Source organism: Equus quagga, chromosome 5 (genome assembly GCF_021613505.1).
Source record: "Equus quagga isolate Etosha38 chromosome 5, UCLA_HA_Equagga_1.0, whole genome shotgun sequence".
Taxonomy (NCBI): Eukaryota; Metazoa; Chordata; class Mammalia; order Perissodactyla; family Equidae; genus Equus; species Equus quagga.
Genome location: NC_060271.1, coordinates 39,158,574 through 39,175,745, shown reverse-complemented (window position 1 = coordinate 39,175,745; position 17,172 = coordinate 39,158,574). Strand labels below are relative to the sequence as shown.

At 47.2% G+C, this 17,172-nt stretch overlaps 1 protein-coding gene across 1 annotated transcript; it reads left to right on the top strand.

Annotated features, from left to right (window-relative positions):
* The first annotated feature begins 1,703 nt into the window (after positions 1 to 1,703).
* Positions 1,704 to 16,651, top strand: LOC124239737 (arylacetamide deacetylase-like 3). Its single transcript, XM_046661947.1, has 4 exons — positions 1,704 to 1,924; positions 3,883 to 4,099; positions 5,323 to 5,386; positions 13,882 to 16,651. The coding sequence occupies exons 1-4, from the start codon at positions 1,751 to 1,753 to the stop codon at positions 14,654 to 14,656; spliced, it is 1,230 nt and encodes a 409-aa protein (XP_046517903.1). The 5' UTR covers positions 1,704 to 1,750; the 3' UTR covers positions 14,657 to 16,651.
* The last annotated feature ends 521 nt before the right edge of the window (positions 16,652 to 17,172 follow it).

The following is a 17,172-nucleotide window of genomic DNA, read 5'->3' as shown; positions in this document are numbered from 1 at the left end:
AAGAGAAGAGGCCCTGGAAGACCCTTCCTCGCATAACAGCTCCACCCCCAACCTCTGCTTAGGAGTTTCGTGACCTAGGGAAAGCCACTTACCCTCACCCAGGCTGAGCTTCCTTCCCCGGGGACGAGGATGGGATCTCCCTAAGGGACTGAAGGAGGACTAACATGCTAACACACCCAGAGGGTTTGGCTCAGCATCTGGCACAGAGGAAGGATCTCAGCTTCCTCTGCAGGTGCAGAAACTCAGAGCGGAGAGAGGGCAAGTAACTGCGCAGTGTCGCGGCGCTGGTCTGGGGGAAGAGCCGGCAAAGCGCCCAGGTGTCCACCAGTCTGCGTTCTCTCGCTGCCCCTCCCAGACTGGTGGCAGGGATGCCCAGCTCGTGCACCAGAGTCAGTGGCTTTACTGGGAGGGAGTCCTGTGTCGCGTAGTCAGAGTATAAGCACAAGGACATAAGCAAGAGGGATCAAGAATTGAACTAAATTTAGACTCTGGGGTGTGGAAGCCCTTCCAAGGCTTCGGGCTGCCGTGGCGGCGATGCGAACCAGGAGGGGCTGGCTGCCGTAACAGACAGCCCTGCGGCTCAGTAGCTTCACACGACAGACCTGCACACCTTGATCACGCAGCATCGGACAGAGGCTCCTGGCTGGTCCCCTCCTGGGCAGCTCACCTCCCAGAGTGACTCAGGGATCAGACCCTGGCATGGTGGGGCTGGCTGTCTGTTGCTCCTGATCAGAACGCTGGCCTTTGGCAGAGCCAGAATTCAAATCCATGTCTCACTGACTCAGGGTTTTCAGCCTCAGTGCTATTGGCATGTCAGACCAGGTGACTCTCTGTTGTGGGGCCGTCCTGTGCATTGCAGGATGTGTAGCAACATCCCTGGCCTCTACCCACCAGATGTACTAGCCCCTGGCCCTCACCAAGTTGTAACAACCAGAAATGCAGAAATGTCTCCAGACGTTGCCAGATGTCTCCTGGGGGTAAAATCTTCCTGCCTGAGAACCACTACTCTGGCCCCGGAGTGGATGGCAGACATCATTATGACCATGCACGTAGGACTCCTTTGTTGGGGAAGGTTCCAAACCCTGGCATCGATCTCTAACCTAATCTGGAAAGGTAGGTGAGCTCCATTTTCCTGCTTTACGATGAGAAGGACAAAGCCTGTTCATTCATTCTTTCTCTCAATAGACAATGGCTGAGCACTGACTGAATACCTAACCCTGATGTGGCCTCTGGGGATAAAGCAGAGAACACAAAAATTTCCATCCTCCCAGAGACCTGCGGTAGGGGAGGAGTCAAGCCCAGCTGATGTCTGAGGGAAGAATGTTGGCAGACAACAGCCAGTGCAAAGGCCCTGGGGCCTCCTCGGAAGGCTAAGGAGCAGCAAGTGTGGCCAGAGTGGAACTAGGGGCAGTGATGAGGTCAGAGGGCAGTTGGAAGGAATAGTGTGTGGGATGTCTGTGGTGACTTACCCAAGACCATTTCTAGTAGCAGTGCCAGGATGCCAGCTCGAAATTCGAAGCTCCCATTTCTAGCTAGGTCAGGTTGCATCAGCCATTTTTTCCTCTGCATGGGCGCTGTCTAGAGTCCTCACCTGAGCCTGTGACTCACCTGGGCTGGGCCAATGCTTGTGGGAGTTGAGGAGGGCAGGCTGTGATATGTAAGTGGAGGTCTGTGGGCCTTGAACTGTGTCCTAAGTGGCCTGTGCTGAGCACGGCCTTCTCTCAGCCTCTTCCGTGGTGGAAGCAGCACGATGGTGCTCCCTCTGCTGCTCCTGGTCCTCCCTGGGGCAGCCTGCGTGTTCTCCCTGGGGGTCGGGCTGTGGGTCGTCTGCAGCCAGCTCCTCACTGCCGACATCCCTGCGGCGGTCGGCCACCCGCTGAAGCTGTGGGTCCTGCACTGCCTCCTCGAGCTGTTGATGACATGGGTGAGTTTTGCGTTTGATTTGTGCCCTCGTCCTAGGGCTAAGGAGGGAGTTGGGAAAGCACATGCTGGAAGTTTCTAGTTCAACTAACATTAATATCGTAGCGGTGGTGGCTGACAGTATATTCTCAAACCTGAAAAATCATATTAGGTCCCCCATGGTTCTCAACCTCTTCCCGGTGCTTCTCAAGCTGGATTGGGCTAATGGACACAAAATTCAAAGAATTTCTTTCTCAGTTAACAGGAAAAAAGGGAGGCCGGCCCCCGCTCCCCGCGCCCTGCCTCCCGGCTTACTGTCTTCACAGCGTTCCCCACTTTGTGAAGCTGTGAAGATAGGAATGAATTTTTCTGGATTTGGGGCCCCCAATACTAGCTACCTGCTAGCTAGAAAAAGCCAACGACAAAATAAAGAGACACATAGCAAGTTAGTACGTTAGTTCAGATGAGAAAACTACAGAATGGGACTTTAAATATTTATATATATTGTTGCTTTTGAGAGACGGAAAACCGTTTATGGAATATAGTCAGATTCTCCTCGTCGTTCTTGGGGTGTGTCATTTAATAAAATAGTGTAAATAGATCATGGTGAGAATCATGTGGTGGTTGACCATAACGTGTTTTTTTTAAAGATTGGGCCTGAGCTAAAATCTGTTGCCAATCTTCTTCTTTTCTTGTTTTTTTTGTTTCTTCTTCTCCGCAAAGCCTTCCAGTAGATAGTTGTATACTCTAATTGTAGGTCGTTCTGGCTCTGCTGTGTGGGATGCCGCCTCAGCGTGGCTTGAGGAACAGAGCTAGGTCTGTGCCCAGGATCCGAACCGGCAAAACCCTGGGCTGCCAAAGTGGTTAAGCAGGACTTAACCCCTTGGCCACAGGGCCGGCCCCGTGCATAAGGTTTAGCTACACTTTTCCAGAGGGCTGACAGAAATCAAATATGGAAAATATGTTTCTTTTCTTTCTTTCTTTCTTTTTTTTTTTTTCCTGAGGAAGGTTGTCCCTGAGCTAATATCTGTGCCAGTCTGCTTCTATTTTGTATGTGGGACACCACCACAGTGTGGCTTCATGAGTGGCGTGTAGGTCCGCACCTGGGATCTGACCGCACGAACCCCAGAACCCCAAAGAAGACAGTATGAATTTAACCACGACGCCATCAGGCCAGCCCCTGTCATCCTACGTATTTTATTTGATATATTCAAAACATTCTGCGACAAGGTCCATAGGCTTCATGAAAAGCCAGAATGGCCTTGGCACAGAAAAGGGTTAGGAACCACTGGGGAGAGAGTGCCCTGGGGAGAGCCCACTTTATTTGTTTGTTTTTATTTTTTATTATGCTGACTTTCAGACATATCTCAAAGGGGACAGAAAGGTATAAAAAAGGCCCCCATGTACCCCCTACAGCTTCCAGGATGACTGACTCCAGCCAGTCTTGTATCTGAGCCCCCGTCTTTTCCCTCATTCCTACTTTCTTATGAATCAGATCCTGGACACTGTATTTCTTTACCTAAAAATATTTCAATAGGTGTCTCTAAAAGATAGGAGCCGCCTCCTATCCCTTTTAAAAAAATATGTGGTTATCGTGTCTTAAAAATGGCAACAAAGTCTTGGGCCGGCCATGTTGGCTAGAGGGGGTCCCAGGGGGCCGCCCTGGGAAGAGCTGTCCAGTCCAGGCTGAGGTGGGAGGAGTTCCAGATAGAGGGACTCGAGGGGTAGCCAGGAGCTTGGTTTGTAGGGTTGGGGTGCCCGGGATCCAGGGAGAGAGGACAGAGAGAGGCCAATGCTGCGGCAGCGGGGGCCCGGACGGGGCAGGTTTTCTGCAGGTGTGTGGGGGGCACAGAGGGAGTCGAGAGCTGAGCTGTGGTCCAGCCCACCCTCTGTCCCTCTGCAGGGGACACGTGTGGCCGGAGGACCCCAGCGCAGCACACGCTGAAGCTCTTCCCGCCACCTTTTCTCTTCTCTCGCCGACAGGGGAGGATTTTTGAGAAGCTGAGAATCTGTTCTATGCCGGAATTTGTCCGTTTCGTGCATGATCTGCAGCCGCTAAAGAAGGACCCGGATGTCAGGGTCACCGACCTCCGCTACGGGACCATCCCTGTGAGGCTGTACCAGCCCAAGGCATCCTCCTGCACCCTCAGGCGCGGCATCGTGTTCTACCACGGCGGCGGCGGCATCCTGGGGAGCTTGAGTGAGAGTCCTTCCCTCGGACCTCCCAAACTCGGCGGGACAGCCCCAGAGCCGAGCTGGCGGACGCCCTCCCGGCCGGGGCGGTGCTCCATCCCTCCCGGGGCCGAGGAGCTGCTCTTACAATGGGAGCAGCAGGGCGGTTAGAGGTCCCAGGTCATTCAGGACGTAGAGATATGGAAGGCGCTGATCTTCTTCTGGAAGGAAAGAGATATATATACAGATAGATGGAATATGTCTACATATGTGTGCATCTGTGTGTTATCTATGTATATATACACACATATGAAATTCACATAGCACCAAATGAATCAAAGTGTGCAATTCAGTGGCATTTAGTTCATTCACAATATTGTGCAGCCGCCCCCTCTGTTTGGTTGAGAATAAGGATTTTTTTAAAAGTGAAAATAACGAAAACACATTCTTTTGTTTCATATCTGGTATTGCCTGGGACAAATTCTGGTACATGCAGACAGGAGGACCAAAGATTAGAGGAAAATGAGTGAGAGAAAAAACTCAAAATGGAGACAATTTTATCATCTTGATTTTTCTCTCCTGTGAATTAGGGGAAAAGCCACCTTTCTGGTGCTTTCTAACCCGTGGAATGCCAGGGTCCCATTGCAGCAGGCTTTGAGAATAAGGGAGTTAGTGCAACTGTGGGGCTGTTTGGTCTGCCTAACGAGGGGTAGTAACAGCCAATATTTATTAATGTGAGTCTTTCCATGACAGGCACCGTGGAAGCCCTCTGTGTGCACTGTCTCATTGAAACCCCCATCAGCCCTATTATTACCGTTGCCCCCATCTTACAGGCGAGGAAGTCAAGCCTCGGGGAGGTGAAAGGACTTGGCTGCACAACTTCAGCTCCAGCTGAAAGGGGCCAAGTTGGGATTTGAACTCGAGTCGGAGGCCAGAGCTCACATCCTGAGCAACTGCGCTCTATGGCCAAACAGCTTCTCAGATATTTCGGATGAACTGTAGACTGGGTTGGTGGCGGTGGCGGTGGGGCATTTTAGAGAAAGCTGTTCAGCCAGCACCGCGGAGGAGAAATAGCGAGAAGGTAGAGAGGCAGGCCGCTTGACAGCCCGGAGAAAACCTGCCAAATTTAGTGTGAATCCACCGGAGAGGTCTGTCTGTCGGGGTGGTCAGCGAGAAGGGGGCAGCTGATGGCGGCTGTGCGGGAAGCCCACCTGCCGTCCTAGTGAGTGTGAAAAACCTTTCATCTTCCAGACACTCACCATAGCATATGCTGTCATTTGTCCAAGGAGAGTGACGCCGTGCTTCTGGCAGTTGGGTGAGTAAAGGGAGGATGAGGGTCAGGAAGCCAGGAGCACTGGAGGACCGGGCTGGGAGGCAGGACTCAGCGGCCAGCAGGGAGTTGGTGGGACCTCAGGAGCAGGGCATGGCCTGTGAGAAGCCAGCAAGGAGGAGAGGAAGGGAGATGGGGAGACAGACAGAGGCAGAGGACAGGCGCTCCTTCCTGCAGGGAGCCCTCGGGTATGTTCAAATGTGGGCGTTTCTTTTTTTTTTTGAGTTCATAATAGTTTACATCAATGTGAAATTTCAGTTGTACATTATTTCTTGAGTGTCACCACATAAGTGCTCCCCTTCACCCCCTGTGCCCACCCACCCCCCCTTCCCCTGGTAACCACTGAACGGTTTTCTTTGTCCAAGTACTTTACTTGTTTCTATTCCACATATGAGTGAAATCACCTGGTGTTTCTCTTTCTCAGACTGGCTTATTTTGCTTAGGATAATTCCCTCCAGGTTCATCCATGTTGTTGCAAATGGGATGAATTTGTCTTTTTTCTAACTGAGTAGTATTCCATTGTGTATGTATACCACATCTTCTTTATCCAATCATCGGTGGATGGGCACTTGGGTTGCTTCCATGTCTTGGCTATTGTGAATAGTGCTGCAATGAGCATAGGGGTGCATATGTGACTTTGGATTGTTGATTTCAAGTTGTTTGGGTAGATACCCAGTAGTGGGATAGCTGGGTCATAGGTAGTTCTATTTTTAGTGTTTTGAGGAATCTCCATACTGTTTTCCATAGTGGCTGCAGCAGTTTGCATTCCCACCTGCAGTGTGTGAGGGTTCCCTTCTCTCCACACCCTCTCCAACATTTGTTATTTTTAGTCTTAGTGATTATAGCCATTTTAACAGGCGTAAGGTGGTATCTTAGTGTGGTTTGATTTGCATTTCCCTGATGATTAGTGATGTTGAACATCTTTTCATGTGTTTATTGGCCACCTGTATATTTTCTTTGGAAAAATGTCTGTCCGTCTCCTCTGCCCATTGTTTGATCGGGTTGTCTGCTTTCTTATTGTTCGTTTGTGTGAGTACCTTCTATATTATGGAGATTAACCCTTTGTCTGATATATGATTTGCAAATATTTTCTCCCATTTGGTGGGTTGTCTCTTTGTTTTGATCCTAGTTTCTTTTGCCTTGCAGAAGCTCTTTAGTCTGATGAATTCCCACTTGTTTATTTTTTCTTTTGTTTCCCTTGTCTGAGAGGACATAGTATTTGAAAAGATCCTTTTTAGTTCGATGTCAAAGAGTGTATTACCAATATTATCTTCCAGTAGTTTTATAGTTTCAGCACGTACCTTCAAGTCTTTGATCCATTTTGAGTTTGTTTTTGTGTGTGGCATGAGATAATGGTCTATTTTCATTCTTTTGCATGTGGCTGTCCAGTTTTCCCAACACCATTTATTGAAGAGACTGTCTTTTCTCCATTGTATGTTCTTGGCACCTTTGTCGAAGATTAGCTGTCGTAGATGTGTGGTTTTATGTCCGGGCTTTCAGTTCTGTTCCATTGATCTGTGTGCCTATTTTTGCCCCTGTACCATGCCGTTTTGGTCACTATGGCTTTGTAGTACGTTTTGAAGTCAGGGATGGTGATGCCTCCAGGTTTGTTCTTTTTTCTCAGGATTGCCTTAACAATTCTGGGTCTTTGGTTGCCCCATATGAATTTTAGGATTCTTTGCTCTATTTCCCTGAAGAATGTCATTGGGATTCTGATTGGGATTGCATTGAATCTGTAGATTGCTTTGGGTAGTATGGACATTTTAACTATGTTTATTCTTCCAAACCGCGTGCATGGAATGTCTTTCCATCTCTTTACGTCATTATCAATTTTTCTCAGTAATATCTTATAGTTTTCATTGTATAAGTCCTTCACTTCCTTGGTTAAACTTATTCCTAGGTACATTATTTTTTTTGTTGCGATTGTAAATGGAATTGTATTCTTGAGTTCTCTTTCTGTAAGTTCGTTACTGGAGTATAGAAAAGCAACTGACTTTTGTAAGTTGACTCTGTACCCTGCCACGTTACTGTAGTTGTTAATTATTTCTATTAGTTTTCCAATGGATTTTTGGGAATTTTCTTTATATAAGATCATGTCATCTTCAAACAGCGAGAGTTTCACTTCCTCACTCCCTATTTGGATTCCTTTTATTCCTTTCTCTTGCCTAATTGCTCTGGCCAAACCCTCCAGTACTGTGTTGAATAAGAGTGGTGACAGTGGGCATCCTTGTCTTATTTCTGTTCTCAGCGGGATGGCGTTCAGTTTTTGCCCATTGAGTATGATGTTGGCTGTGGGTTTGTCATATATGGCCCTTATTGTGCTGAGGTAATTTCCTTCCATCCCCATTTTGTTAAGAGCTTTTATCATAAATGACTGTTGGATCTTGTCAAATGCTTTCTCTTTGTCTATTGAGATGATCATGTGGTTTTTATTCCTCAATTTGTTGATGTAGTGTATCACGTTGGTTGATTTGTGGATGTTGAACCACCCCTGTGTCCTTGGTATGAATGCCACTTGATCGTGATGTATCATCCTTTTGATGAATTACTGAATTCAGGTTGCCAAAATTTTGTTGAGAATTTTTGCATCTATGTTCATCAGCGATATTGGCCTGTAGTTTTCCTTTTTTGTGCTGTCCTTGTCAGGCTTTGGTATCAGAGTGATGTTGACCTCACAGAATGTGTTAGGAAGTGTTCCATCCTCCCTAATTTTTTGGAATAGCTTGAAAAGGATAGGTATTAAAACCTCTCTGAAAGTTTGGTAGAATTCCTCAGGAAAGCCACCTGGTCCTGGGGTTTTATTCTTTGGGATGCTTTTGATTGCTGTTTCAATCTCTTTCCTTGTGATTGGTCTATTCAGATAGTCTGTTTCTTCTTGATTCAGCTTTGGGAGGTTGTAAGAGTCTAAGAATTTATCCATTCCTCTAGATTATCCATTTTGTTAGCATATAGTTTTTCGTAGTATTCTCTTATAATCTGTGGTATTTCTGTGGAGTCTGTTGTTATTTCTCCTCTTGCATTTCTGATTTTGGTTATTTGAGCTTTCTCTCTTTTTTTCTTTGTAAGTCTGGCTAGGGGTTTGTCAATTGTATTTATCTTCTCAAAGAACCAGCTCTTTGTTTCATTGATCCTTTCTACTGCCTTTTTTGTTTCAATAACATTTATTTCTGCTCTGATTTTTATTATTTCTCTCCTTCTGCTGACTTTGGTCTTTGTTTGTTCTTCTTTTTCTAATTCAGTTAGGTGTAATTTGAGATCATTTATTTGGGATTTTTCTTGTTTGTTAAAGTGTGCCTGTATTGCAATGAATTTCCCTCTTAATATGGCTTTTGCTGCCTCCCATATGAGTTGGTATGGCATCTTACCATTTTCATACGTCTCCAGATATTTTTTGCTTTCTCCTTTAATTTCTTCAATGATCCATGGCTTGTTCAATAGCGTGTTGTTTAGTCTCCACATCTTTGTCCCTTTCTCAGCATTTTTCTTGTAGTTAATTTCTAGCTTTATAACATTGTGATTGGAAAAGATGCTTGTTATTATTTCAATTTTCTTAAATTTATAGAGGTTTGCCTTGTTTCCCAACATATGGTCTATCCTTGAGAATGTTCTGTGCGCACTTGAGAAGAATGTGTATTCTGCTGTTTTTGGATGGAGAGTTCTATATATGTCTATTAAGTCCAGCTGGTTTAGCTTTTCATTTAATTCCACTGTTTCCTTGTTGATTTTCTGTCTGGATGATCTGTCAAATGATGTGAGTGGGGTGTTGAGGTCCCCTACTCTTATTGTGTTATTTTTGATATCTTTTCCTAGGTTTGTTAATAGTTGCTTTATGAGCTTTGGTGCTCCTGTGTTGGGTGCATAGATATTTATAAGCATTATTTCTTCTTGATGGAGTGTCCCTTTGATCATTCTATACTGCCCCTCTCTGTCTCTCTTTGCTTGTCTTATCTTGAAGTCTACTTTGTCTGATATAAGTATTGTGACACCTGTTTTCCTTTGTTTGCCATTAGCTTGGAGTATCGTCTTCCACCCCTTCACTCTGAGCCTGTGTTTGTCATTGGAGCTGAGATGTGTTTCCTGGAGGCAACAAATTGTTAGATCTTGTTCTTTAATCCACCTCGCCACTCTGTGTCTTTTTATTGGAGAATTCAATCCTTTTACATTGAGGGTGATTATTGATGTATGAGGGCTTAATGCTGTCATTCTGTCACTTGTTTTCTGGTTTTCTTGCATTTCCTTTCTTTCTCGTCCTGTGTATTTTGGTCTACCCATTGACTTATGTGGTTTTTTATGATGTGTTTCTTTGTTTTCTCCTTATTTATTTTTTGTGTCTCTGTTCTGCTTTTTAGGTTAGTGGTTACCCTGAGGTTTGTATTCAGAATCTTGTGTATAACATAGTCCATTTTCTGATGGCCTCTTATTTCCTTAATCTAAACTGATTCGGTCCCTTTCCTCCTCCCCTCCTAAGTTGTTTTTCTCATATCTTGTTCCAACCTGTGTTGTGAGTTTGTGGTTAAAGTGAGAAGACTGTCTTTGTTTTTGGTGTTTTCCTTCTGTTTAGCCTAATGCTATAGTTGAGTATTTCCTATCCTATTCTGAGGCTACCTATTTGTCTCCTTACTCTGTGTTTTGTGGCCCCTTTATCCTTTTTCTTCTTTGTTCAGATATGAGGGCCTTCTTGAGGATTTTTTGTAGGTGGGGGTCTTGTGGCTATGAAGTCCCTTAGCTTTTGTTTGTCTGGGAAAGATTTAATTTCTCCCTCATATTTGAAGGATATTTTTGCTGGATAGAGTACTCTTGGCTGAAGATTTTTATCTTTTAAAGATTTGAATATGTTACTCCATTCTCTCCTAGCTTGTAAGGTTTCTGCAGAGAAATCCACTGAAAGTCTGATAGGGATTCCTTTGCAGGTTATTTTCTTCTCCCTTGCTGCCCTAAGTATTCTTTCTTTGTCATTCATTTTTGCCACTTTTACTACTATATGCCTTACAATAGGTCTTTTTACATTGACAAATCTAGGAGATCTGGAAACTTCCTCCTCACGTATTTCCCTCTCATTCCCTAGATTTGGGCAGTTCTCTGCTATTGTTTCTTTGAACACGCTTTTCACTCCATTTTCCTTCTCTTTCCTTCTCTTCACCTTCTTGAATACCTATAATTCTTATGTTGCATTTCCTCATTGAGTCAGATATTTCTTGGAGACTTTCTTCATTTCTTTTTAGTCTTAGTTCTCGCTCCTCCTCTGTCTGGAGCATTTCAACATGTCTATCTTTGATTATGCTGATTCACTCCTCTCTGATGTCCACTTGAGCATACAGGGAATGTGTATTTTGTTTTGTCTCTTCCATTGTGTCTTTCATCTCTAATATTTCCAATTGATTCTTCTTTATAGTTTCAATCTCTTTCGTGAAATAGCTCCTGAACTTGTTGAATTGCTTCTCTATATTCTCTTTTACTTCATTGAGTTTTTTGATGATAGCTATTTTGAGTTCATTGTCCTTTAGTTTACGTATTTCTGTGTCCTCAGGACTGAGTTTGGGTGCTTGTCATTCTCTCTGTGGTCTGGAGATTTGATGTAGTGCCTGATGTTGGAAGGACAGGTCTTTCCCATTCTGGTATTATTCGGTTGTAGTTACAGCCTGTCGCCACTCAATGGAGGTCAAGAGCCGCATATTCTGAGCCCTCTACCTTCAGCTGAGATGGCGGGTAAAGATCGGGGGAGGGGTGCTTTCTCCTGCGTGCAGTCCTGGGTTTCCAGATCAGCTCTTGCTATCTGGTCTCCTTGGGTTTTGGCTTGATGAGGTTCCCCCACACAAAAGCTCTTGGCCTGTTAGAAGGCTTCTCTCTAGGCTGCAAGGGCCCTATGGAGTCCTGGGTGACCCCACAGATGCTCGACCCCTCTCCCACTCCTTCCCTCATGGATCCTCCTGCAGCAGCAACTGCAGTCTTTAAGGGAGGGAGCAAAGTTCTCTCTTACCCTGTTCCAGCTCCTCCAAGTGGGGCTCCAGGCTCTCTACTGTCTGTTGTGTGGCTGCGTGTCTCTCCGAGGATTTTTGTGCTGTTAGGGTATTTTCTGTTGGAATATGGTTGCTCCTTTTTGTCATATGTTGGAGGGGAGAGAGTCCTGTGCCAGCTCATTCCACCATGACACTGATGTCACTCTCTCCAAGTGTGGGAATTTTTTGCATTGCATCCTCTGGAAGCTGGATGGGGGGTGGTCTTTCTTAAGCAGCTCAGGTGCAGAGTTTCACAACCCAAGTGCTTCTGGGCAGATTTCTCTTTGTAGGCAGATACAGCCCTGAGTGTTCCAGACACTCAGCACCTCCTTCCACTAAATGCCCTCGATGCTCTGTGCTGTGACCAGGACAACTGCAAACACTGCCGCATCATTTCCAAGTGTGCCCGAGAGGGAGGTCCACCCTGCTGAGATTCGCCAAAGGAAGTGAGAAAAATTCACAAGCTGCTCTCTCTCCTAACTGACCCCAGGGAGTCATCCACCTGATCTGGAACCTCAAGAGGTCTTGGTGGACGTGAAGCAGGAGAGACCTGGGGCAGCCCCCGCCCTGGGCCCCCATGTCAGGCAAACTGAACACATATGAGGAGCAGTCACTGTAGTGGTGTGGCCTCGTCCTCCCGCCCTGCTGCCTGACACATCAGCACCCGGGGCAGTTCCCCCTGATTAAGCTTTTTGGGCAGTCTCATTTAAAAGCACATGCCGTAAAAAAATACCAATTGCCAATGTCTCGCGGAAGACAAATTTTCTTTCTTGTGACAAATTGCTTTCTTGTGGCACAGCTAGTTGAGTAGCTAAGGGAGAGAGACCTGGAGAAATGCCTCACTGTACAATTTTCGGCTCCAAATCCATTTCTGCAGTGGGATGGAAATCTTATTCTGATTGTGGGCCACTATACGCCTTACTGTTCTGCTTGTGCTGAGCCAAGAGATCCTCTGTAGAATATACTAGCAAATCTCTGCAAGAAAGTTATTTTATGAATCCAAGGGAGACAAGGTTTTGGACTTGAAAACATTGCTGTCCCGGCATGAATCCAGGGTAGCTTAGAATAAGACGCATCAGAATGGAAATGGCTGGCAGCATTTCCCTAGAGTATTTCTTTTATTTTTTTTAAGTTTTTAAAATTGGAGGCCAACATTTAAAATGGTGAAATTTCGAGTCAGCCCTGACAGCCTAGTGGGTAAGTATGCTCCACTTTGGCGGCCCAGGTTCAGTGCCCGGTTGTGGAATCATACCGCTCATCCATCAGTAGCCATGCTTGGGTGGCAGCTCACATAGAAGGACTTACAACTAGAATATACAGCTATGTACTGGAGCTTTAGGGAGGGGAGAAAAAAAGAGGAAGATTGGCAAGAGATGTTAGCTCAGGGCAAATCTTTCCCAGCCAAAAAACAAAATGGTGAACTTTCTCACAAAACTCAGTGTCAAAAGTTTGGAGAAAACCAGAAGTAAGACCAATGAGTCATTGAAGTAGTAATTAGTAAAAGTTTATTGTGCACACATCAAAAAGACAGTTTGCAAACTGGGAGCAATCAAAGCCAAACATGGAATGAGGTCAGGGTTACTTTGCTATAAAGCAGCTTGCCTCGTGTGGGGGCCAAGACTGCTTGTTCTTCATGGGGATCGGTCACAATATTAGAATTTTATTAAATGAATGTGGGGGGGTGTCAGTGGTTACCTCGTATCAATTTTGGGCAATCATTTGAATTTCACTTATGATTTTCAGAGGCGTAAGCAAGAAGGGACCCAGGTCGAGTGAGCCTTGCTTGTCTTGCAAAACAAGATAAGCTTTGTTTGCATAACTAAACTGGTTTTGTCTGCTCATGGAATTTTCAAGTCTGGTCTCAGTTTGTGTTTGATTTCAACTCTGGATTTCTGGAATCTCTCGAAAAATGGTAAGGTCTAGCAATGCCAGGCTGGCGTACTGGCATGGCTGCAGCCCGAGCACAGAGCAAAGGTCTAGAGTGGGCGTGGCTGATCATGAGGCTGCCCGTGTGTGGTGTCTGTGGGCCCCTGGTGGCACTGAAGTCTACGAGATCTTCCCACGCCACCTGGGTGCTGGGCGGGATTAAGGAGAATCTAAACCCAGGCCAGCCTGGAGTTTCTCAAGAATGGATCCTACACACGGGGAACAAGTGTGAGTCAGGTAGGGTCAGAAAGCTGGGGCTCCTGTTGGTGATACCTAAGTCGTTGACCAGTAGGTGAGTGATAGGGCTCTATGGTCACAGCCTGACCCCCAAGTTGGCATTGAGTTGGGGGAATAGCAGCTACCACTTGCTGAGCCGATGCGCCAGGCACTGAGGGCTTTGTGTCTATGGCCTCATTTAAGCCTCACGCCTTAACCGCACCTGCTCAGGCTTCAGAAAAGGAAGTTAGTGGAAGAAATTAGGGCTAAAGGATGCTAGACACAGTTGTTTTTGGCTCTGCTGGGGTGAGGAGTACAAACTGTGTCCCTTGATTCTTTCAGATACCGCAAGTTGCCCCAGCATAAGTCTCCAGTGCCGGTAAGAGACTGCCTTGCAGCCACCATCCGCTTCCTGAAGTCTCTGAAGACGTACGGGGTGGACCCAGCCCGGGTGGTGGTCTGTGGCGAGAGTGCAGGGGGGGCAGCAGCAGCAATCATTTGTCAGAATCTTGTGGACAGTCCCGATCTCCCCAAGATCCGTGCACAGATCCTGATCTACCCCCCTGTCCAGTGCCTGGATTTCCAATCCCCCTCCTACCAGCAGAACAAGAATATCCCGCTGCTCAGTCTGAGTTTCCTCTTCTACTGTTTGTGTAGTTACCTGGACATCAGCCCCTCCTGGAAAAGCACTGTCTTGAAAGGGGCCCACTTGCCTGCCGAGGTCTGGGAAAAGTACAGAAAGTGGATAGGGGTAGAGAACATACCTGAGAGGTTTAAGAAGAGAGGCTATCGGTGGATGCCCCGTGAGCCCCTGAATGAAGATGCCTATCAGGAGGCCAAGTTCATGCTGGATTTAGCAAACTCGCCGCTGCTTGCAGAAGATGAAGTGGTGTCTCGACTCCCCGAAGCTTGCATCGTGAGTTGTGAGTATGACCTTCTCCGGGACCATTCGCTGTTGTACAAGAAGAGGCTGGAAGACCTGAGAGTCCCAGTGACTTGGCACCACATGGAGGATGGTTTTCATGGAGTGTTTACCACCTTTGATATGGGCTTCTTGTCTTTTCCCTGCTCCTCGAGGATTATGAACGCTGTGGTCCATTTTCTAAAGGGGTTGTGACCATCTTTCCTTCTGGCTGCAGTTACAGGAGTGTGGGTTCTGCCATCATCTGGTTCCCCACGGGGCTTTATGTTGCTGACGTAGTGAGCTGAGTGGGGGTCGGGAGAGTGTCGAGTTTGCTATCTCCTTCTTGCTCTAGATTCTAGAATCGCAGAATGCATGTTTCTGATGTCTAATGGGAGACAGATTTGGGGGGAAGGGAGTGGCTCTCTGTCCATGTCCACCGTTAGGAAAATCTGAGCTGACAAGCTGCAGTGGCCATTTGCAACAGTGAATGAGCATGTAAGGGCTGCCCACGGCCTCCCGAGGGACAGTTCAGACTGCCCTTGCGAGTCCAGGCTGTGGTATACGGGAGTGCCCGCTTGACTGGCCTTGGAAGAGCCCAGGGCCGGCGTGTGCAATCTCATGGGCCTTTTCCAGTCTGGCTAGAGGGAAGTACTCTGAGGTTCTAGACTGCGGGGTGGAGGTGAAGAAACTGGCTTCCCCGCTCTGGGTACAAGGTGACACTTTCCCTGCTGTTCCTCAGCCTCTGAGCTCAGTCTTGATAGCCAGGCTGGAAGAGTTAGGACAGAATCAATAGCTTTTTCATGGTGGTTGGCATGCTGAGCAGACCAGAGCCGCCTGACTCAGGGAGCTGTGGAGCTCTTCGGGTCAAATTTAGGCTTCCAACCGAGGGCCTGGAAGCAAATTTAGAAGCGTCAGAAGAGAAGAGTTGGGAGGAAAGCTGAGTTCCAAGTCAGAGACCCATGAAGACTGAGTCTGACAAACTCAACTGTGTCCACAGTGGGAAAGGAAGAGAGGGCCAAAGAGACTGAAGATGTGTTAGTGAGAGCTATTTATGTTTTAAGACACAGAATCAACTCAAATTGACCTAAATCAAAAAGAGAATGTATTGGCCACTGTAGCTACAAATTCCCAGCATAAAGCAGACAGAGTTTGATCCAGGACCTCAGCGTGACCAGCTGCCTTGCCATCTTTCCTCGCTCTGTGCTCCTCTGTGTGCACCTCACTTTCACCTCTGCAGATGATGGCCTGAGCAGCTCCATGCTTACGTTCTCTCAGAGTTAAGCCCATTATTATGGACTTGTTCCCTTCTCAGCATTTCCAGCAGAAATTGCATTGTAACTTGATGGTTCTATGGACTTTCTGAGTCGTGTGTCCAGTTGCCATAACCAAGGGAATAGAATGTCCTGACTGACCAGGCCAAGTCCCATGCCACCCTTGGAGTGGAGGGTGCTTGCCCAGAATGTGGGGGAGGGAGTACTTCCCTCACATCAGTGCTTACGCTGCTGCAGGAGACACCACCAATGCTTACTCCACTGCGTGGCCATCGCACGTCCTCCAGCACAGAAGCCAGGTTGAATCCTGAGTCACGGTACTTGGAAGTGGCAAGAGATGTCAAGGACTGCTGGGCAAGTTGACCACCTGCCCCTTAGGAATAAAAATTCCTTTGAAAGGAATGGCCCAGCCTTCCATGCTGGTCCCACCTGGTCTTCAGGAGGGTCTGCTCCTGGACGGCCAGCAGCTTTTATAGGCCAAGACGCAAGTCCACTGCACAAAGGGCCCACGTGCCCTTAACTGGCTTTCAGTTGAATGCTCGCGCGGAAACGTAGGACAGAGAGGAATCCTGGAGGGTGGCTTCTTGATCCGTTCACAGTAGACCGCCAGGTGGCTCTGTTGGAGAAATAGAAACAGCTCAGTGAAAGCGCAGAGTTTGGTGGCCACTCAGCCCTTGGGGAGGATTGGAGGCTGAGGAGCACGGTCCCTTCTGAGATAGGCCTCTGAGTTGAGTCTGGGGAGGCTCCCTTCCTGGAGCGTGGCTTTGGTGTTTCATCCCTGACTCTGGAGATGGGTGGAGGGATGTGAGCTGACCTTCTGGAAAGCTGAGTGATCAGCTCTTCTACTGTAGGGTGGCAAGGTGGGTAATTCACTGGAGGACCGTGCCCAGTGGAGATGAGCGGGTGACACGTTAGGGGCAGGAAACACCTCTGGATGGGTTCATTTCTTTTTTTTTTTTTTTTTTTTTAAGATTTTATTTTTTTCTTTTTCTCCCCAAAGCCCCCCGGTACATAGTTGTGCATTCTTCGTTGTGGGTTCTTCTAGTTGTGGCATGTGGGACGCTGCCTCAGCGTGGTCTGATGAGCAGTGCCATGTCCGCGCCCAGGATTCGAACTAACGAAACACTGGGCCGCCTGCTGCGGAGTGCGCAAACTTAACCACTCGGCCACGGGGCCAGCCCCTGGATGGGTTCATTTCTAAGGCTGCTTCCTTCTGCAGATTGTGGGAGAGATGAAGCACTTTCACCTTCACTGGCTGGTTGGGTTGGTTGATTTGGGGACCAAGTCCTCCACTCCTCTCCTTTGCCGCCTCATCACTCTTGTTCCTGCAACTCATTCTTGGGGCTCAGGGAATGGAAAAAGCATAGGAATGAATGTTCACTGAGAGCCAACTACAGGCCAGGCACTGTACTTGGCTGTATGAATTTGCCACCTTGTGTGTTCTTCACATGAATTCCG